Source organism: Falco biarmicus, chromosome 4 (assembly GCF_023638135.1).
Source record: "Falco biarmicus isolate bFalBia1 chromosome 4, bFalBia1.pri, whole genome shotgun sequence".
Classification (NCBI taxonomy): Eukaryota; Metazoa; Chordata; class Aves; order Falconiformes; family Falconidae; genus Falco; species Falco biarmicus.
The window spans coordinates 99,690,288-99,712,936 of record NC_079291.1 but is presented as its reverse complement, the minus strand read 5'-3'; the positions used below and the strand labels follow the sequence as shown (position 1 = coordinate 99,712,936).

At 45.9% G+C, this 22,649-nt stretch overlaps 1 protein-coding gene across 1 annotated transcript in view; it reads right to left on the bottom strand.

The window, feature by feature from the left end:
• GRIP2 (glutamate receptor interacting protein 2) overlaps positions 1-20,781 on the bottom strand; it is a 285,003-nt gene extending 264,222 nt beyond the window's left edge. Inside the window, exon 1 of the mRNA XM_056337728.1 lies at positions 20,628-20,781. Coding sequence (XP_056193703.1) covers positions 20,628-20,682 — 55 coding nt within the window. The 5' untranslated portion in view covers positions 20,683-20,781. The remainder of the gene's footprint in view (positions 1-20,627) is intronic.
• Positions 20,782-22,649: the final 1,868 nt, after the last annotated feature.

Here is a 22,649-nt window from a genome sequence, read left to right as displayed (position 1 = left end):
CTGGTATCTTGTTCTCTTAATCAGCTTTTATTACAAAGGAAAAGCTAAGCTCAGCTGTCAGGAGGGGACAGAGGTGACAAGGAAGGGGAACATGTGACACAGAGGTGGTTGTTTACTGGGTATCACTTCTGACCTCCTGCTGACAAGATGAGCTGTACAGCAGCATTTAATCCCAATCACATTTGGCAGTGCAGAAGGACTCCCCGCTTCTGGTTTGGGGGCATACTTCTTCCTTATGCAAGGTCCTCACCTCGCCTGCCCTTCCTCATTTAACAGAGCCAAAATACACACATAGCTCTGGGAGGAGCCCAGCAAAGCACAAAGAATTTTGTGAATGAAGAGCAATAGGAAAGGATGACAAGCACTGGAGCCACCAACTAAAACTGCTTTTCCCACTGTGCCAATACAGACTTACATCAATTCGTTTACTGTCACAAACAAACTAAATACAACACTGGAATGAGCCAGAGCAAAGCTCCTTGGTGCAGTGGCATCCTGCCTGTATCTGCTACAGTGAATCATGTCTGGGAGATGCAATGTGTATCTTCCCCCTGCAAATACAAAACGTTGACATATGCTAGATCCATACAGCCCAAGTGCCATTTACAGCTTCCACTGGGTGCTAAACACGAGGGGATTTCCATACCCAAAACTTGTCAGCATGACTGTAAGGGAAGTTCTTAGAGGAAGGAAACAAAGAAAAAAAAAAAGGTTAAAACACAAGACAGGACAAAGAAGAGCATACTTTCTTCTCCCTGATAGCAGGCTGTTCTCCCAGTCTCCTTGAGAAGCTGCCACCCACCTGCACTTGGCCAGGGCTGGCTCATCTTCTGTCCAGGAAGCTCAGATCAATACCCAGGAATAGCACGGATAAATTTTTAAGAGGAGTAACAGCCATCTCACGCCCTTGCTAAACTGCTGCACACATTATTCGCAGTTGCTGCTAAGCCTCTGAAAGAACCACTAGGAACTACACTAATCAATTTTTATTTCTAATTAAACTGATGCCTGCAATATGCTAGAGGAAACGTGGGCAGAAGGGACTACCCTAAACTAAGATCTTTAGGATGCAGGAGGGCAGGGATTTACACCAAGTAATTGGCCTTCTGAGACTGCCAACAAAGATAGCCGACTGGCAGATTGCCTCTTCCCGGACACCATTCCGGCCTGGGACCCCAAATCTTCCCCTCATTCATTTCTTCCTGCCCTTCACCACCTTCACAGGCCTTCTGCTTTGTAAGTGAGGTCTCCGAGGACTTGGTGAGGTTAGGGTTTAATGGAGTAACTAGTACCTCTGTATCACTCATAACAGCCTTCACTGAAGAACAACTCAAATTTCACTTTTTTTTTTTTTGACTCTCGAGTTCCATTCCCTCCTGCCTGAAAATCAGGAAAGAGGCTTCCCAGCCAGGGAGACCCACCCTCTCTGGATGCCTTCACCTGCTTCATTAAAATATCTCTAGTCTTAACAGAGGGTTTAGGCCCATTTATTACACCCATCATTTACTACCAACTGTGCCTGGCCAGACAGCCGGACTCTGCAGCGTGGGTGTCTCCACCTCAGGTCACCCCAGCTGCCCCGTACAGCCCGAGAGAGAAGCAGCTCCTGCAGACAAGCTTCATGTGGCTACGTCGGGTGTCTGGATCGAGGCAAAACGAGATAAACCACTGATCTCCCTTCTGCAGTGAGGAAGGAGGACAGACAGGCAAAGCTGGGCAAACAAATCCCATCCTACAGCACCTTCATTTGGAGCTTGCCAACAGGGAGAGCCTCCAACCACCTGCTTAAGATGAAGTGTTGGGGAAAAATAAAAAAAGGAACCGGAGACGCAAATGTTGCTGACAGTGAATGAAAACTGCCAGTGCTACAGCTACATGCGTCTCATGAGCTGAAAGGATGCTTGTGTGTGTGTGATGCCTTAAAACCCTGCAGAAAAAAAACAAAAAGTGAAGTGTTATCAGAGGGCTGGCAGAGGACTGGGGTCCAGCAGACTAGCTCAGAGTGGCTGTCCGATGATGCTCAACAGTCAGAGGCAAGGACGACAACAAGGGTACATGAGAGCAAGGCCAAGGCAGTCCTGAGCAATGAAGTAATGCCACAGCCGGGTAGCACACTGTAGAGGGGTGAGCAGTCCTCACGTGTTCCTATGTCCTTGCCTCTGACTTGAGCTGTAACAATATTTCTAAACACTGGCTTAAGAATTTTACAATTCTTATTTGGGCAAGGAGGCAGTAAAGGGTGATCCAGTTTGAAGAACAGAATAACTAAATCACCTTTATGAAGTTACTTTATCAAGCTGTAACAAAGATTTCTAAAAGGTACTCCATCATCTCTTCATCATGAGATAAAGCCAGCAGCTTGTATTTAAACTCTTTTGTACCGTCTTACATTCCTCCCAGCCTTTGTGTCTTCTATTGCCTCATTTCTTCAAGTCCCAGCCTCTAAGCTCTTAAAGCTAGATGGCCTCTTCTTTCTGGTCACAGCATCCACCAGGAGTTTGGGACACTGATACAGATGACATAAGGGCTTAGCAGACAAGAAACCTCGAAGTGAGAAAACTCCCCAGAAAAGGTCCATAACAACCTTGAGAATAATGTGGAGTGAGTCACGCTGGACACTTCAGCATTGCCAATGTTGAGAGAAGACAGCAGGTAAGCTTTCAAGTCCATTGTGGACTCTCAAGTACCTTGCCTAAGTGCACACGCAGAGCAGTGAGACAATCTGGCTGACAAATTGCTTGGGTCACAGCAGCCCTGGACAGACAAAGGCTTGATCCACACAGTGGGGGCTGCTGGGCAAGCAAGAGCATCTCTGGTGTTTACCACAGAGACTCTGTGGACAGGGAAGATTGAAACACTCACTGGAAGAGTAGACCAAGGTGGTGCCAGGGCACAAAAGGGACAATTGTCCCAAGATCTATTTGAAACTCCAAGTGAAGACACATTGCACTTCTCAGTCTCCCAAGTCAGTTCAAAATAGCCCCAATTCAAAATTGCCTCAAATTTATTTCCTCTCTCTACACCCAAATCTTACTACCAGACATAAGCAGTTTGCTGCAGAATAACTCACAGTGAGGAAAGACTAGGAAAAAAAAAAAACCAACTTGTAGTAGTGCTTAAATCTTGTTTCATTTCATTCCTCCCAAAAAAACAATCCTGAGAACTAAACAAGCTGTTGCCAAGCTGCTTGCAAGGATTTATTTTGAGTTTTGTAGCTTATTTCAGTACCCAGGTGCAAGCTCCTCTGTTTTGCTTGTTTGCAATGCAGTGATTTCTGCTGCTGGAAGCTGTATCCACTGCAGAGGCAGCACCTGGGAGTAGTTTGGAGGCACTTTACTATTCTCTTTCTTCTTGGTTTTTTGGAGGGATTTCTGGTGTTTTGCCTGAGACAGCCTACGCATATAGATAAAGTAAAATGACTCCTTCAAAAGGCTCCCTACTGAGCAGGTATTCAGGATGGAGGCAAGGGGAGTTGGGGGCTCATAGAGCAAATGCACCTACCTGATCTCACATCCCTTCACCAGGTTCAACTTCCAAGTTCCACTTTGCTTAAGAGCAATGCACTTGCAAGAGCTCTCCACTCTCACCAGCAATCTCTCTCCTCCAGAAGCACCTTAGCATTCCTCCTCCAGATGTCATGGGATTTCCATCATAGGTCACCAACAATAGCATTTTGCCTCATGCAGCTTCTGGTGCTGGGCAAGAGGATCAGCACCAGCTCTTCTGCTCAGCTCCTTTCCCTGCAGCCCCTTCCTCTTCTCCCACACTGGTGTCTATCCCTCTCACAAACATTTGCAACACTCAGGCAAACACTGTCATTCCTACAGGAATCCCACTGGGAGTTTTCCAGTGACAGTAACTCCTGCAGCCTGGGGAAATACAGGACATCTCACAGTTCAAGATGAAGCTGCAGTCTGAGAAGCAGCTGCATGCAGAGAGATACGTAGGAGCAAAGACATTTTAGTGTGCACAAGGGGTTTAAACAGAGATAGGTTTATGCTTGCCGTGTCCCTTGGGATAAAGATTGTGATGACAGCCATCACTGTTGCCAGAAAAGAGGATTTCAGGATTGCCATTTGAAAGCCGGCTGTACCCACACAGGTAATGCAGTGCCCACACCAGCATTGCACCACTGGAATAAAGCTAGCAGAACACCTATGCTGCTACAGAAGTGCTTTAATGTGGCCAGTATATACTCCACTAACCGTTATCGAGCGGGAGTAAAGCGGCAGCCTCCCAGGTGCCTCAGTAGCCTGGGAAGAAGGGACAGACCTGCTCAGCTCTGCATGTAATTTGCAAGATTGCAGCCCGAGTAGCGCAATTCTTTACATCTAAAATACTTATGTCAGAAAACTAAGCCAAAAGCTCCTTGATCCATACCACAGAGATTTGTATTCCACTGGGTTTACAGAAATGGAAACTTAAGATGTCCACTGGTTTCTAGAAGAGGCAAAACAAATGAGCCCTGAGCAAGCCCTCACCCTGCCCTCCAAAAGCATCGCTTCCCCTGCCCTGCTTTGGCTCCACACATAATCAGAAGCTCTCAAAACTAATTTGAGAGCCTGTAACATTCATGAAGTTGAAACTGGAGAGAAAAGGGGTTTTGCTAACATTGGGAAGAGCCAGTAAAGCAGACTGGCTCTCCTAGCTAGCTAGTTACAGGAGCTTCTTGCAGCTGCTGGCATACCCCTGCATAATGGGATTTAGGGGCGAGATGGAGGAGAAGTTGGAGAGGCGTTTGCAGAAACACCTAGAAACCTTTAAACACTGGGAAGAGCAAGCCTTATATATCTGGTCATGCATATCTCAGAATAGCTTTGAAGGGAACTGGTGAAGAGCAATAGATGCTCACTGCCAAAACCCACAATGAACTGATGGCAGACCACCCCATCCCCCTCCCCTCTGCTGCTCCTGTCCACAGGGATGGCAATGCAAGAGCGCAAGGTGCACTGCACTGCTTGCACAGCTCCATTGTCCTCCATCTAATCACAGTACAGACAATAAATTTGCCACTGATGACAGTAAGATTACCCATACTTCAAGGCACGGCAGGCAAGGAGACAGTCTTTCATTCAAGTGACAGCTGTTTCTGCAGGCCAGATTTTAACACACACACCCACAGGGAGAAAACCCCATCACACCCACCAATTCCTGCTTCCAACCATGCAACACTTTAGATGCTTCAGAAGACCTGTCCTCATGGAGTTCAGTTACTGTTGGGTTGGCATTTCTTCAATATCTCTGGTTTTGTACCAACCACATGCAGCAATTACACATTCTCCCAGGAAGAAGCAAGTGGCTTTTTCCAAGGAAGGCATTCTTGTAAAAGAAGTATTTCCTCTTAGGAAAAAAACTAAACAACCAAAAAACAGCCACATGCAAAATAAGCTTTGCTTTCCATTTTGTAATTTTAAAAGTACTGAAAACCAAGTTCCTGACACAGAAATTAATTTTAAAAGCACCACTTCATATCAACATTTAGCAGAGTAGTACACACAAGTTTCACCAGCAAGATTTAGGATTAAGTGTTTTCTTGACAAGACAAATCGGTGGGGCAAAAAGAGAGAATGGGTCATTTATTTCCATAGTGCTATCTGTGATGGTATAGTAAAATTGTGTATGACAGTTTGTTTCACATTGAAGAACAGCAATAAGAAAACCAACAGCCAAGCCAAGAGGAAAAATGCTAAGTTGCCCCACAACTGGATTTGAGGCAGCAGACTTATTCTGAAATTAAAAGGTGTTGAGCTTCTGGCTGGAAGGGGGGAAAACATAACCAAAGAAAAGAAAAACACACACACACAACCCAAAACAAACTGTTTAACTTCCAGGTTCAGATGACTCTTTAGTTCCTATGGGACTGCAAACATGGGGAAGAGCTCCAGAACATGCAGAAAGGGTGACACAGGAGGCACAGATAGCACCAGTATAAATTTAAAACTTAAAAGGATCAATAGTTTCAAGATAACTTATAGATAAACACAATTTCAAGAAATTTCTTCACTTGATTGGTGCATTGCCAAGCAGCACAGAAGTGCTTTCTTCCTTCACCCCCCTTTTTTCTAAGTGAATACCAGGAAGAAAATTAGCAGCCCTCATTTGTACAAGGGCCAAATGCAGTCCCCATGCATCCTCTGTATCATTTACTCCTTGATTTTCCTATAAAGCCATGGGAATCAGAAAATATTCCTGAAGGTGTCTCAAGAGATCACCAAGCCCATGCTTTCCTCACCAATACTTTTGCGGCAGCTTACAACTTGGTACCATCTTAAAAACAGATTGAGCATGTTCTCCTTTCCTTCAAGGAGTCATTAAAGCAAGGGTGGACTTTTACCAGACAATCTGTTTGACCACAGCAACAACAAACCTCTATGCAGGTAAACCCAAGTACAGTTTTCCAGCCATTGCGTAATAGCCTCATCCAGTCCATCTTTCCAAGCCCATCTTGCCTAATTCTTCAAAAGAGGTTAAATAAATTAACATGAGAACAAGCTCACACTGAGGGAGAATGTTTCTGATAAGTATTGGCCAATTCACTAGAAGCAAAACTGGGATTATAAGTTAATATGCCACCTTATCTGAGCACCTCCACAGCAGAGCTTCATAAAAACATTGAAAGATAACAACCGTAAAATTTTGAAAACATAAATTACAGATGCATAACGGAAGGTTTAAGTCTCCAGTTCACTTGGAAAAGAAGAGGAGCTATAAATTAGAAGAAATACAAGCTCCAGAAAAATACCTCCGTGCTAAATTTCACTTTATATACCCAAAATAAATTTCCATTTTAGACAGAGGGAGATCTGTTTACTTATTTCCCTGAAAAATAGATGCCACAGAATAGGTCTGTCTAGAGCCTGATATATTATTTCTTCACAGGCCTTGCTGGATGGCAAGAAGATTGTAATTAAAGTTAACTCCAAAGACAAGATACAAAACAGCAACACGCTACAAGTTGCCCCACAGGCTTTTTGCTAACAGCATAGGTAACCACTTAGCAAAACATCTTGGCAAACAAATACAAGGATCCAGATTCCTTGGGATCATTTAGCTAAACCCTGTTAGAAATCCCTTCTCCATCTTTATCTGAACCTCTAAAGCCAAAGGCTACAAAGCCATAACTCTACAGCCCATGTAGAAATTAGTTTCCTTGAAATGCAAATAGTTTTAAAGCAACTAAATAGTTTAAACCGTCAGCGTGTGGAAAGAAGAAGTCATTATTTTATAGTTATCAGAGGCGTCTGAGGTGCTTCAGACAGCACACGGAAAGACACAATCCCTGTAGACCTTACCATCCAATTAACTTAATTAACCATGTTATTTCCCTAGTTCCTGGTAAGTCCTTAAATCAATGAACTATGACTTAATAGCAAAGTACATAACTAGGAGCTTTATTGATCATATCTGCACACAACACTGACTGAACTCCCAAAGTCACAGCTTGGCATAAAACCTATAAAAGATACCTCAGTAGCAGACTTCCACTTTATTATCCCAAAGCCCTGTGCAGGTACCAGAGATGGGAAAAAAGTGATCAAGAAGCAGGGACTGACATTTTAATAGCAAGAGAGCAAATATTGAGCGCATGTTTGTTAATCTACATTACAAGAAGAAAAAAATCATTACAGTGTTATCCAATTTTAAAATAAAAAATTTTAAAATCACCTCTCACAAAGAAAGATCCTAGGGTATTTTACAAATTAATAAAGAGGCCAGACCTCCACATCCTCTCCACACCTCCTGTGGCTACCTAAAGCCCAGAACAAGCAAGCAGCAGCTCAGCCCAGGTAGGGAGGAGCAGAGGGCAGGTACAAGGTTGCGGAGAAGAAAAGCTGCAGGAAATTTGCCTGCAAGATGATTCAGACATCCCCCCTACCAAAGGAGCTCTCTAATGGTGCTTTACACCAGCTCCAGCCCCACTATCCACCACTGCCATGTCTCCTCAGCAAGGGCACAACATCCAAGACCAGCAGGTCAACAGAAAGCCCACAGCCACCCTTAAGCACAGGGTGCGTATCCCCAATTTTGCCTCCCAGGACAAAACAGCACCAGCCCACCAGCCTCTTTCCTTCTTGCTGATAACTCTTTGGTGCATCTTCACCGTTTCCAGCAGTGTAACCGCGCAGCCCTGTGACGTGGTATTGTCACGGCCAGTAACTGGCCATAAGCTCTGTACGGAGTCTGCAAGGCCTCAGCGCGGAGGCTCGTCAGGCTTGCTGTGTCTGAGGTTTTCTTGATCTGCCCACAGCTTTGTTTTACTTGATTTCAGCAGCAATTTCAGTAATTGACCAAATAACTATGGCTTGGTTGTACAGGTCTGTACAGTACAACCTTAGTTTTATATGGGCACTTGTAACAAGCAGTTATTCTATGAAGAATGAGGTATTTTAATGATAACAGTGCAGAGAAATAGTGCACTTGAGCAGCAGAGATATAGGATGGCAGGTGATGGGACACAGACTTGACACTGGAGACCCCACAGCTCTGAATAACTTACTCATGATTCGTTAAAGAAACACACACCTGGAGCTGGACTAAAGCGCTTGTAGGGATAATGAGGAGAACAAATAGCATCCAGCATATGTATGCTGTAACATAACCTGGAGCTGCAGACTGATGAGCAAAGGTGTGAAAGTGTCTTAGCAAACAAAAATGACCCCAAGCAGATCCTGACTAGAGGAGAAAAAAAAACATCAATATGAACATCATATCCCCCAGTGAGTAACATGCATATGTAACAATTTTAACCACATTATTCTTTTTCTGTAACAATTACTGCAGGACTAATAACTATTAGACTATTACAATTTCAATTACACTTAAAGATGCTTTTGGCTTTTCATATACAAGGCATGTTGTGCCACATCTTCACCCATAAAAAAAAGCGAGTACAACAGCAGTCACACACAATATAGAGCAACAGCAGGCACGAGGGCACCCCTTAACCCCCTTTCACCAGCTCTTGTCCAGGATGATCTATTACCAGCTCCTAATGACGCTGAGGAGGTGGTTCATTTTCGAATAGGTCAGTGACTCATCGTCTTAATTCACTTCCCTCCACTACAAATCAATGAGCTCCTGAAACAGTATGATCCTGGACGACTGTTGTTGTAACATCTCACAGGCAAAGTAGACCCTAAAGGCCCCTTCCAAAGCTAGGTCACCACAACTGGCCAGAAAGATGGACTTACTCTTGGTGGGAAGCAAGCACCTCCTGGTAAGCGGACACCTTTCAACAAAGGAGTTTTCGTGGATGTTGAGCAGATCCCCATCTGTTTTCTCTTGCAGTGAAACAGGAATATCATACACCAGAAGAAAGCTGCCCTGTAATAAACTGGACCAGCCATGGCACTATCCAAAAAACCACCTCCATTCTCTTGGTTACTTGGCTGCATAAATGAGTTTTTCTACTGCTGGGCTACCCCACTCGCTGTACTGGGCGCAGCTAATAACAGCATTACATTATACCGTTACACTCAGGGGCTATGATAAGCCTCAAGAGCCAATTCACCCCAGAGTTAAATTCACATAAGGAAAAATGTGCACATGTTCGTACACAGAGGGAATGTCTCAGCTGTTTTGAAACGGTGCAGAGGCAGCCATCGCCACCTGCCCCTGTAATGCAAGGGCTGCTTTGTCAGTCATTTTCCTTTACACCCTGCTGAAAAGATCTCCCACTTCTACACAGGGGCTTTGACAGCATGCCCATCATGCCAAGACCCAAGCAACCCCCCCGCAGCGTAATTCAACGCCGCTCTCCCTGCACACCACTGAACTGCACCTCCAGCCTATACCAGCTGTGCAAGAGCTGGATTTCTGTAAAAAACTCGCAGCTGCAGAGTGAGATAACCATGAAGCAAGCCCCCTTGCTTCGCAATTCTCCAATTCCCATCCCTCACTCCCACCTCCGCACCCTTTACCGCTGCACTGAAACCAAGCACCAATGTTGCAGCTTGCAATTAAACATCATGCCATGATTTTGCAGGAAAGCAGCAGCACAGAAAAACGGCACCCTGAGGACTCCAAACTCACTAGATAAGCCAGCAGCAAGGCAATGAAGGGTAGTCAGAAATCTGTGTCCCCCACTGGGAAGCCCCTGGAGAGGAGCAGCTGCTTTCAGCAACAGTCAGGGAAGCAGATGGGTGGCAGAGGACAGCACTCCCTGGCCAAAAGCCACACTCCCTCTTAATTATTCAGAGGCAGAAACTGGATGGAATTCGTTGCGGTGTTGCCCGTCACTGAATTACTCCCAGACAGTGGCAGTATGTGACCCTTGGCAAGGGGCACCCCCAAAGTGCAGAGGTAGTGCCACCTGCCAGAGCAGCAGAGGGTTCCTTACGGAGGAGCCTGACTGCGAGCTAGAGGCACACAGCAGCTGCACAGCCCGTCCCCAGGCAAGGGCACGCTACAGCCAGCAAGCCTCACCTTACAGCAAGCCCTACAGAAACCAAGCATCGCAGCCTGGTTTGCGGAGCTTTTGCTTTCCGATCCCCAGCCCACTTACTAACAAGCCCCTGTGTATGCACGGTGACAGTGAAGGAATTATATTAAAGTAGGACAGGATATGCCAAAAAGCCAATTACAATGGCTATTTCAAAAAAACAACCCAGGAGCCATCCCTTTACACGGCCAAACACCCTTGGCAGGTGGTGGGTGGAAGAAAAAGAATAAATACAATTAAATAAGCAAGACAGACAGCTCAGCTTTGTGTTATATTTGAAATGCAGTCTCCAGAGGCTGAGGAAGCAGCATGACTGACTAGGGCAAATTTTGAAATTCCTCAAAGGCAGGTTGCCTAGATGTGCGGCCAGACCCAGGCTGACAGAAACACTGCTAACAGCACCTACTTTCCTAGAGGATTATCACTGGATGTAATGGATGGAAACGAGATTAGATAGCTGGTAAACTCACAACACAGATCATTACTGTAAAGGGAAATTTTTACCCACTGAAACAGAACTTTGTCAGCTGTGTGCTGCAATGCACTTGCAACCCTGTGCCAGGAAGACATTTTCTAACACATTTTGGTCATTTTTCCCAGATATTTGCCACAGTTGGCATAATTCTGAGTATGAAGATGTAATGAAAGTGCAGTTATTGAGTGTGACTTCATGTCTGTCTGTCTCTGCTTAACATGTTTTGATCTGAGCATCAAAAACCTTTTGAAGTGTAGTCATTACCCATGCTCTGCAGACCTGAAGGCTGGGGCATGCAGAGGTTTACAGAACTCCTCAGTCCCATTAATTTCAACAGACAGATAGAATCCCCCACCACTGTGAGAAACTAAAGGATAGCTTGATTTTGCTCAAAGCCCCACACTCAGTTAGGAATAGAGCTAGGCACAGGCCTGTGGCTCAATCCCCAGTACTAATTGACTAATTAATAAGTGCCAGCCACACTGGAATTGCTGTAGTTACCACTGGACTACAACCTCATGTGTTGCAGAACACAGACGCTACCAGGTGGTACTACACAAGGAAGGGATATAAAAGAGGACGCAAAGCCCATGAAACATGGAGTAGCAAAATATGGCCAGTAAATTGAAGCATGCTCCCAGCACCTCTTTAAGTGCATGCCACAGGATTCGCAGCATGCCTGAACTCTGCTTTTATTTGAAAATTGGAGACAGAACACCAGCCTCCAGCCCCATGTGGGGACAGAGCCCAAATGCATTATATGCAGCTACCTTCCAGCCCATCAAGAAGGAACCTCCACAGCTTGTGGCTCGTGTGTTAAAGGCCAATTTAAGCAAGTCATTCAAAAACTGTTTTCAAATGTTTTTTAAAAAAATAAAAAAGGCAGGAACACCAAGTTATTTCTTTCATACTCATTCACTCTCCATCAACTTGTATTGATCTCTGCAGCGCAGAGTTAAATTAATCCTCATCTCCCATCTCCTCTAGTGCTGCTAACACCTCTGCTACTGGTCATTTGCTCACTTTTCCTGGAACCAAGCATAAGGTCTTAAGATTTGTTCCTTTGCTCCCCACTCCCTCTTATTGGTCTAGAAAGACTTTCTTATTTAAGGAAAAAACTCATGCAGTTTAAAGGGCCTTAGCCATTGACAGAAATAAGGAAGCAAATGAGAGCATTGACAGTATCCACAAAATCACATCATCTCTGGATACTGAGGTACAGAAGAGGCAAGGAGCTGTTGATTATATCCAAATCCCTCATATAAGGTGTGCGGGTCAACCACATACCAGCTCTGAGCAGCCATGCCCCTCACCAAGCACAGAGTAGCTCTCTCTCCTCCTGGGACCTAGAGGGATGCATCCTGCAGGAACAAGACCTTGTGGCATGAGGGCGTGAGGTTTTTTTCTAAGTCACTGAAGACTGCCAGCCAAAGAGACCACATAACTCCCCAGCTTGAAGAGGAAAACCAGAGACAGAAGAAGGGTGAAGAGATGATGTTCCCAAGGTGGAAGAAAACTGAGAGGCAGCACTGCAGCACTACTCCCTTGCTCACACAGATCTACCGGCCCTCCCATCACAAAGGGAGGGGGTTTTTTTATGGACATGACTGCATGTACAACAATGAGAATGACTACCTCCTGTTCCAAGATGAAAGTAAGCAAAAGAATATTTAACGTAGAAACAAAATACTCCTTCCCAATAGTGCCCTCTGTTCAGGATTAACACATAGGCTTGAGACTACGTGATACTAAGCTGCTACAATTATTTACTAAGTCATCCTCCCAGCTCTGCTAAATTCATCCCGCTCTGACAGCCCCTGGGAACTTCCCAAATTCCAGTAGTCAAAAGCAATAGATCTGGGCAAGGTAGTTCTAGTAAGGGAGCTCCCGCTCCTGGAAACATCATTTCCCAGGACACACACAGAACAGACTGAACCTGCATCAGGAAAGCACGTTGGTACTAAGTAAGAAAAGAACAACTTACAATCACTATTTCTGTAAAACTGTCACACTGCCAGATAGTTTGCCTTATTCTCTTATTTTTCTCCTCATTTCTTTGCATCTCATTTGTTCCTAAACCTTTGAAGCCTCTGCTGCAAGGGGATGCAAACAAAGACAAAGCCTCCTGCCCCAAGTCTACATGCTACTTCTGTGGGGACTGCTCCTGTCAAACTGGGACCAAAGGTAAGACACAGGCCCTTTGTGCCCAGACACTGTAGGACCACCTAAACTTTGCTCCAAGAACAGAGAGGAAAAGATTTTACCTTTTAAAAAAAAAAAAAAAAAATGGAAGACAGAAGAAAAAAATCCACAGGCCAATCTCAGCACCATCCCATAGGACCCAAGTGAGATCTCTCAAACCTGATGTAATCCTTGCCTCTAGTAGCAGATTCCCTCTTGGGTTGTACAAGGCAATACGCAAATGTGAGCCAGGACCTTTTTTCCTCTCTGCACAGATGAATGAAGTGTCACCAAGATGACTAATAGAATCACATGTACAGGAAAAAGTGACAACACCTATAGCCCAAATAAATACTCAGAATAGCCTCCGACTCTGGCAACAAAGCAGCAACCAAGGTTAACACAACTGCTAAAACAAAAGCTCTGTAATACGTTGTTCACGGTAGAAATAAATTTGTTAAGTAAAAAAGCGTGTTACTTCATAGACAACTTGAAAAGCATAGAACTGTATTTATCTTGCAGCCTCAGCAAGGGGTCTTTATTCATCAAGACACAGCAGTTTAGCTGCCAGGGTCACTGACACCCCTACTTAAATACACAGATGGATCTAACCACATCTTAATACATAGCACTTCCTTGATCTCAAACAGTACAGGGGAGCCCCCTTCTCCTTAAATCCAGACTGATATTGATGCAAAATACCTGAAGCTGTCAAAAGAAAGTAGGTTTGATCAAACTAATTTCCCAGTGGAAAGTAGCTCTCTCAATGCTATCAATGGAACCAGCGAGATAGAAAACAGTTCTGGCTCAAAAAACAACAGCCAGTAATTACTAGATGCCAAGTTCATCTAACATTAATGAGGGGTAAAGTCAGTAACAGGGAAATCACCATAATTGTAAAATTTGTTTTAGTTATCTTATGTGAATTCCTTCATCTTCCAAAGACAAAGCAGGGGTAATGGGGGCGGGGGAAGCCAATTCATTCTCTTGACAAAACAAGAGGGCTGAAAAAAACAATCCTACCCGAATTTTAAATTGACAGTGGAATTACTTTCCTTCTCAATGGAAGGAGTCCATGAGAAGATCAAGTATAAGTGGACAAAATGCAGACCCTTCCAAGACTAGGTGTTTTATCCCAGGCCAATCACTGCAGAAGAGAAGCTGCCATTTATAGAGGCCATCAGAATGGGACTTGTTTACTTATTTTTCCAGATCAAATACCGCCTAGACTCCAACCCCAGTTACACCAGTGTCAATCCACAGTAGCTGTACTTATTTCAGGAACACAAACAGATGTTTACATGGTCTAACTGCATTTGGCCCAAGATGTGCGTGCAGGAGCAGTTCCCATACACGCGGGGTCATCTCCAGCATCCACTGGAACAGATGTGCAGCCTCTCTGGGAAGAGAGATCACTGTGGGGAAAAAACACAGCAAGTTTTTTACTTGCTCTAGACATTACACAAGCCTTTCAGGCACAGATCACTGCTCTGAACTTCAGTGTTAGGACTCACTTTTTAAGAAATGGCTCCAATTATGTGATGCAGAGCTCCAAAAATGCCCAATTCACTGTCTTAGGGCTCATCTTCAAAGGGATACTTTCAATAGAACTATAACCTGATAATTATTCTACTATATTTATACCTCTATAAATTCAATTCTGTTTCAAAGTAAGTAGTTTTATTGCACTGTAATAAAGTCAAATAATTAACAAAATAGTCATTTTTATTCTAAAACAGGACACCCATAGGAAGGCCTATAGAGACAACCTGACTTTGGCTCAACAAGGATCTGGCTGTGGCTATAACTAAGCAGCTGCCCTGCACTTGGCATCTACTTAGAAGAGACAAACAGTAAACAACAACAACAAAAAAAAAAAAAGGTGGAGCAAATCATCTACCTCAAACTTGCCACACACCCCAGTTTAACCTCAGCAATCTTCATCTCCATGCAGCCCAGGGCATCAGAAGACCCCTGAGTCAGCAGCTGCAATCACAGGTCAAGACTGGAGCAGTTTCAAAGACCATGCCCATTTCCTGGGAATTGCCCACATGCTTTTCCAATATGCTTGGCATGAGCCCGCAGCAACACCAACAGGACTGGAAAACAACAGGCATGGCCTGAATCCAGATGGATCTAGCAGTTCCTCTCACCATGAAATTCTCCTGGCTACCACAATTCATAGTTTCCATCAAGGTCTTCAGCTTTCTGAAAGGTTCCCTCCACACTTTCCAACCTTGGCACCTCTAAAGGGAGAGCATGCCAAACCACTGCAGGTGATGCATTTGCTCAGCATTGAGCAGCATCACTCAATATTGCTAAGACTCCTTTGCAAGGAGCCCTACAGAATATAACAGCTTAAGCGAGAGAGAGCAGAACTGCACAGTGTCCATCCACTTTCGTACAGCCAAGTTCTGTGAATACAGAATGACACTTGGATTGTAAAATCTGGCAGACCACTTCAAAAGCAGAGAAACGATGAATCTGTCTTTAACTGAATTCCAACGAGGCTTTAGAGTCATTCTGTAAAACCTTTGTGGCCTCATCCCCAAGTTGCACACAACTTCTCAATCAGAGCTAAATTTGATGATTGTTGAAGTACAGGATCAAAAGCAGCAGCCCAAACTCAGTGCAGTGTGACAGCCAGCAAGGAGGGGAGCAGGCAAGCAGAGCGCTGGGTGCAGCTATTACTCCCGCACTCGATGGATGCCAAATCCACATCAACATATTAATGAACAAAAAAAGACCCCATCAAAGCCTAGCAGGATTTGCTCTGGCTGTCCCATCAGTTTGATGAATGACCATTATCCCTTAAGCATTACCACCACAGCCTTCAAGCGATCCTAATTCCCCACCACACTTCACTGGAGGGTCAGAACCTCTATTTTTACACTTTGTTTAAAAGCAGTGGCCTGTATAATGAGTATTACCAACAAACAGCAGCCCATAAATTCCCGAACGCTGTGCGTGCAAGTCCTCGTCTCTGACAAAGCTTGGATGCACTGTAAGAGTATCGCATGCAGGAATATATTAATACACAGCACTCAGCAGATAGACATAACAGCTCTTCAGCTGCAGAGCAGTTCAATTGCACACTATTTAAGCAACAGCCACCCAGCTGATTTTCTTCACTGAAAATTAAGTACCAGTAAAATAGATCCCATCATTGTAGGTTTGGACAAAAGGACGCTGTAAGGCAACGTATTAAAACTGAACACACTCAACCTGGCACTGAAAGATGGTCCTAAGACAGCGTGATAAATACAAAAACCTGAATTCTGAATAACCGAATTATTTCTGATGTGGCAAGCACAAGAGCAAACAATCTTAAGCAGCGGAATAGTTCAACTGATTTCAAGTTATGCACACCACACAGCTTGCAAGATCAAAATGTTGATGAGTAAGAAAACAGAACACAATTCACATCATTTTTAACAGTTACTCTATTTTAGTTATTCCACACGTCACATGTGCGTATCACAAATAACATGGAACTCAATGAAAGATCTAATTTTCAGCTAGTCATGCATAACTAGCAAATATCCATCTTATTGGAATGTTTCTTCTTTACTTAATCACATACATCAAGGAGAATCCCATTTCCAGTCATAATTATAGTTTCACAGGTATGGAGCAAAACATCCCAATATGCTGTTCTGAGGACAGAATAAAAAGCTGATGTTTATAGCCCAGCTGTTATAAAGCCCCTCAAGACAGACTGCTGTGATATTTTTACCTTCCCATTATAAAAATTTAAATAGCTCTGCCAAAACCATGCAAAACCACCCCCCTGCTAAGTTTTCCCCTGGGTCCCGGTCCTGCCAAATTACACCTGCAGCAAGATAAGGCAGGCAGAAAGGGAGATCTTGCAGCGGGTTTTTACTTTGTTGCCCTCATCCTGCACATCAACATGCACCAGGAGGGGCTTCCCTTTCCCCACGCACCGCAGGACACCGCTGCCCATGGCTGCACAGCAGCAAAATACCCGTGTGCTCCTACAACTGTTTCCAAGGTAACCCGATGGAGCACTACACAAGGGAAGGAAGCAAACAGCAGCATCGCAATCCTGCAATATTGTCACTTTTCCGAGCAGGTCTGTGTTGACCCTTCCCTGATGCCCCACAATTCATGCAACGGGTGGATAACTCACTTCATATCTTCTAATCCCATTACAACAGTCTACAGGCTTGGATTTTGTGGTTTCTTGTTTGGGGTTTTGGTTTTTTTCAATAAGGCATCATACTGGAGTTTTAAGGTGAGAGTCAAGTTTTCTGGTTTTACTGAAGGAAAACCATGCGGAGGAAGAAGGGGAATTACATCAACAACCTAAATTTACTCAGACTCTGTATTCCCTCCCAACAGAAGCAGAAAGAGGTCTCCAGTTTAGCAAAGAGTGTCTGCCCACTACTGTGACCCATGTTATACAAGTCATACGCATCTAGATAACACTTATTTTCATCAGTTGGGATTAAACCATCTCCACACTGCTCAGTCTGCAGATAGTTTATCCTTCCTAGGCATCCAGTTTCCACAACCACTCAGATGTGCCAAAATCCCTAGAGAGTTTCCCACCTGCCCACATACATTCATGCTCCCAAAGCAGAAATTAGCCTTTGCTTCTTGTGCTACTGGAAGCAGCAAGAACACAGTGCAGATCCCGCAGACCTCACATAAAGAACAGCAGCACAAGGGGGGGGAGGAAATCAGGATGGCAAAGGGTCTGGCATGAACAGCTAGCTCTCGCTGCTGCCCTGAGAGAGGACTAGCTGTCAGGAAGGTAAATCAGCACAAGATCTGGCTGCACAGCTCTGTACATACAGCAATGGACAGAACTGCCAGGCTGCATGCTCTAACCTCCGATCCCAGGTGTGAGACAACTCCACAGCCACACAGAGAGAAGCAAATCAACCCCCTGACTTAGGAGCAGCAGGGCTGTTATCAGTACAGGCTGGAGGGAACACATTTTCCACCAGCAATCTCCAAACCCATAAACACAAAATATTTTTTTTCTACATGAAACAGAGCAAGGAGTAACGCATCCCATGTACAACCCTCTTGTGGTTGGGAATAACAATACATTACAGCATGAAGAACTTCAACACTCTGGTCAGGGGTCACCCCCATTCCTCAAGGAATAGGAATTTTAAGGCAAAACATGCATAAGGGAACTCATTATGGGTGATGTTTTGAAATGGCAATCATACTTCAGCACAGTTCATGTATACCTTGTATTTCCCTATGTGACTTACCGTGGCTGACCTTTTGAATACCAACTCTGATTAACGAAGCTTCCAACCCAGCACTGAATGGCAGCAAATTGCAAGAGATGCTCATCACATTAATATTCAGTAACCAAAATATACCACTCTTCTAATCACAACAGTGCTTCTGCTGAAAGCCCCGACATTTCCTTCAGGAACTTGAGGACTGCGGTCCTCAGAGGAAGTTAACACTCTGATGGGCTACAGCATGCATGCCTTGGGGAGAAGCTCCCCGGCTTAGATATCTGAAACAAAACCTACCAAATCTGCACAGCCACGGAGATGCCAACAAGGCAGACATAACTTGTTTTGAGTAAGGAAACCCAGAAGTCAGTATTTCTTCATAGACTGTTTGGAGGTTGGCTTACAAAATCAAAATCTGAACAGAACCCTGCTGAGATTTCCTGGCAGCGCTACACATGACATGATGTGAAGCCTTCTTGAGCATCCAGCTAAACCCCACACCATAACTGTTAACACTGCAGTGCTACAAAAACCTTACCAAGTACCTCCTCTGCTACCCCTGCAGAGTTAGATGCTGTAATACAACCATCAAACTGGTCACCTCAGGGAAAGGGGGGGCGGGGGGAAGAGTTCCTTACAAACTCACAGCACGTTCTTTAGCATACACCTCCTCCTCTACACAATACATCAACTTGAGCCTGCAAGATTTATTCCTCCAGATAAACCATTCCGTGATTAACTAAATGGTAACTTCCAAAGACCAACTACTCTTGAGGCATCTGTGGAAATAAATGCAACGTCAACAGGGAAAATGCCCAACATACTTGAAGGGATGCACACCAGTCACAGACTTACCGCAGTGCTGGGACTGAAATCAGAGGAAGGGACAATGAGAAAAGGCATTACACAGACCCCAGAGACAAGAGCCAGTACGTACATATGAAGTCACAGGGAAAGTAACCTGGCAAACACACTAACCCAGTACAGCTGTACATCAAGAGCTTGTATGCTGTAGATGTTTTATAAGGCCCCTGAAGCCATCCCTGGTCCAGTGGTGCAAGAGCATCCCCATCAGCTGCAGCAGAGCAGCATTACAAAGCACTGCACCATAACAGGGTCAAATTCACACCAACAGGTCTCAGGGTGGCAAACAGGGGATCGATTTACTCTTCTACAGGACAAGATTTTTAACAGCTCTGTCCCAGGTGGATGGAGTCTCTGAGTGGAAGCCATGGTCCCAGAGGGGTCCGGCATCAGAAATTGTGTTCTCCCAAAGCAGTGGGAGCAAGGAAGCAACATTACAAAGACTCAACAGCTCAATGGCTCTGTCCTGACACCTTACAGGGCATCCAACAGCACAGTTTCTCTCCATACTTATTAACCAGCAGGACATGAGAACTCCTCGATTTTTGTATTACTTGCATCAAATGATGCAACAGTGCCACTTCAGATACCTAGTACGTCTGCTTAGCAGTGCACGATCTAGAGAGGGAGTCAGGGGAAAGGATGCATAAGAAAACCCAGTCGTTAACTGCTTGCAGCAAAGCAGCTGAAACTGGCATGACACGTTCCTGCTTACCTCTGCCCATCCCAGATCAGCTCCTCCACCTGAGCCTTACTAGGGCTCATTAGAGCTGCACTTCATTTCGGAGACATAAACTTTCCCCACCACTCGCATCCCTGTTCATCTATAAATCCAAGAGCCAGAGTGCAGGATTTGAGCCTCCCTTATGCTGTGCCACCTTGTGGGTGCTTTCTCTCGGCTTTTATGAGCTGCAGGTCCAGCATTTATTTAACATCACACTCTTGAACATGTAAACAAAATAATTCACAGTCACTGGGAGCAACAGTAAGAAGAACAATAGGAATCAAATTACCGCGACACGTCCTCCGTACAATTCGCAAACCCTTTAATCCCCAGTTGGAGCTGGGCACTGAGAAAAATTACCGGCTGAAAATAGCAGCACCAGTAGCTTTAGAAAGTTAGAGCTCAGATGCTGCAAGCCCCTCTAGATATCCAGAAAGGACCGCTCAGCCACCTCGCACTCAGGCTTGTCCCTACCACTTCAAGAAGAGGGGGACGGGGGGACCTGAGCCCAAGGCAGCGCGGGGATGGAAGGACAGATTTGCTGCAGCAAAGTTTACCAGCACGAAGAACATCTCCCCTCCACCCCCTTCATTCACAGAGCCCCACGCCAGCAGAGGATTGCCCCCCTCCCACAAAAAGAAATTAAAAAATAAGGAAAAAGCGAGGCGGAGGGCAAACCCGAGCATCCCCAGCCTCCTCTCCCCCGGCCGCGCTCACCGTCCTCTTGCATCCGCTGCAGGCACAGGGCGAGGCTCTTCCTCCAGCCCGGCATCGCGGCAGGGGCAGCGCTGCCGCCCCCCGGGGCAGCGGCTCGGCTCTAGGGGCCCGGGGGGGCCGGCGGGAGCGGCGCTGCCGAGCGCGGCCGGGCTCCCCGCCGCTTTATCGCCGGGCGGTGCATGCGGCGGCGGCGGGGCCGGGCGGGGGGAGCGGCGCTGCCCGCCCCCGCCTGCGCACGGCCCCGCGGGGCGCAGCGCCGGGCCCCCCCGCCAGCCGCGGGTGGCGAGGGCGAGCCAGCACGGGGGGCGGGGGGCGGCCAGCAAGTAGCCCGCCTGTGTAGATGTTGTACGTTTTCCGCCGGGGGGGTCCGCTCGGGCGGTACGCGCCCCCGCCTGCCGCCGCGCACCGGGCGCGGACCCGCACCAGCCTTCCTGCGGGTCCCCGATCACCGGCTGACGCTGAGCAAACGGCCGCACGGGGAAGGCAGGGCGGGCACGCCGTCCATCGGCCGTACCGCCCGACCTGGCGCCTCTCCCCTGTAATGAGCGGCAGCTAACGAGCGGCAGCTGCCTGGCAGCCCTGACACAGGTGTGCTCACTGATGCATGCATTTATTCTCAGGGTTCTCCGGTAAATAAAGTTGCACAATAGTCGGGCTGATGTATTTCATCTTTTTCACCCCCACTTGTCAGCAGCTGAAGGGGTGGGGGGGTCTTAAAAAGCATCTTTGCCGTTTCTTAATATTTCAGACGCTTCAGTGCTTTTACGTGGACACAAAGGAGATGCTTATTGCATGTGCTAGGGTAATCATGTTTTTAATTTCCTGGGGGCAACATATCTCTGCAATGACTAGCAGCTTTTTTTTGTTCTTCATTATGCCTTTTATTAGCTGGCTCATAGGTCTCACTCTGCATCTCTACCACCCTTTGTGAGAGTGATAATGTTCTGTGCAATGTCTGCTGTCGTCTAAAATATTATGGACCAAGCTCACCCTGGAATAGCACAAGTTAATTCAATTTCAGAAGGCTAGCATCTGATACCACCCGGTCTGGACTGGACAGCTACAGTACCAAAGGAATACGTTCATCCGTACACATCCATACGTAAGACTTCAACTTACATTTCAGACCAGCTTTTCCAGTCCCTCCCTGAGCAGCTGTTGCAGGACTGCCGAGCAGGCTGCTCAGGGGCAGCAGACTCTCCCTCCATGCTCTGCCTGCAGCTCACATCCGAGAAGCATTTGCCATTTCAGGCACTGGCAGCCAGGTTTACAGGGCAGCCAAGTGTGACACGGCATATGCCAAGCTGGGCAGCAGGAGTCTGGAAACCTCTCCGCTGCCTGGTGGAAGCTGAAGTGACTCAACCCAAAGGCACTTCACAGAGAGGCAGCTTGCAACAACCTCCTGCAGCTCTGTGCGCACTGAGGGAGAAAACCTGTTTCTGCAGAAAGGGGCTGAAAGCAGGAACCTATGAAAGTCCAGCACTTTGGGGGAGTCGAAAGGGATGAGGATCCTAACTGAGGTATTTGAGTTAAAGACCTATGCTTAAATTAGCTAATTTTTTTTATTATTATTATTTCACTCTCCCAGGTTCTTGAAGAGCCACATGGAAGCTGGGCTGTAGAGGATCTGTTTCAAAGTTACTAACAGTAAGTAGTGTGTTCTCCCAGTGACTTAAGCTGGGATAACTGCAAACACATGAGAACAGCCCTCTTCTTTTAAGCGTAAGTTTGCAACACTGCAGAGGGTAGACAGCAGCATGCAATGCCTGAGAACTGCCCGGTTCCCTTCACAGCAGAGAGTAGCCGTGCTGTAGGGCTGACTCCCTTGCACGTTGGAGCCAGGGAGTTACCCATTAGTTCCAACGACAGTGATTGGAGTGATGGCACCTGAAGGCTTATTGCTCCAGCTGGAGCCATCACTTCTACAGGAGATTTCCTGAGAAGTCAGGAGCACTGCTGTAGCTCTGCCCTGCCCATCTCCCACTAGCAGCACAGAAAACTTCACAGAAACAAAAATAATTT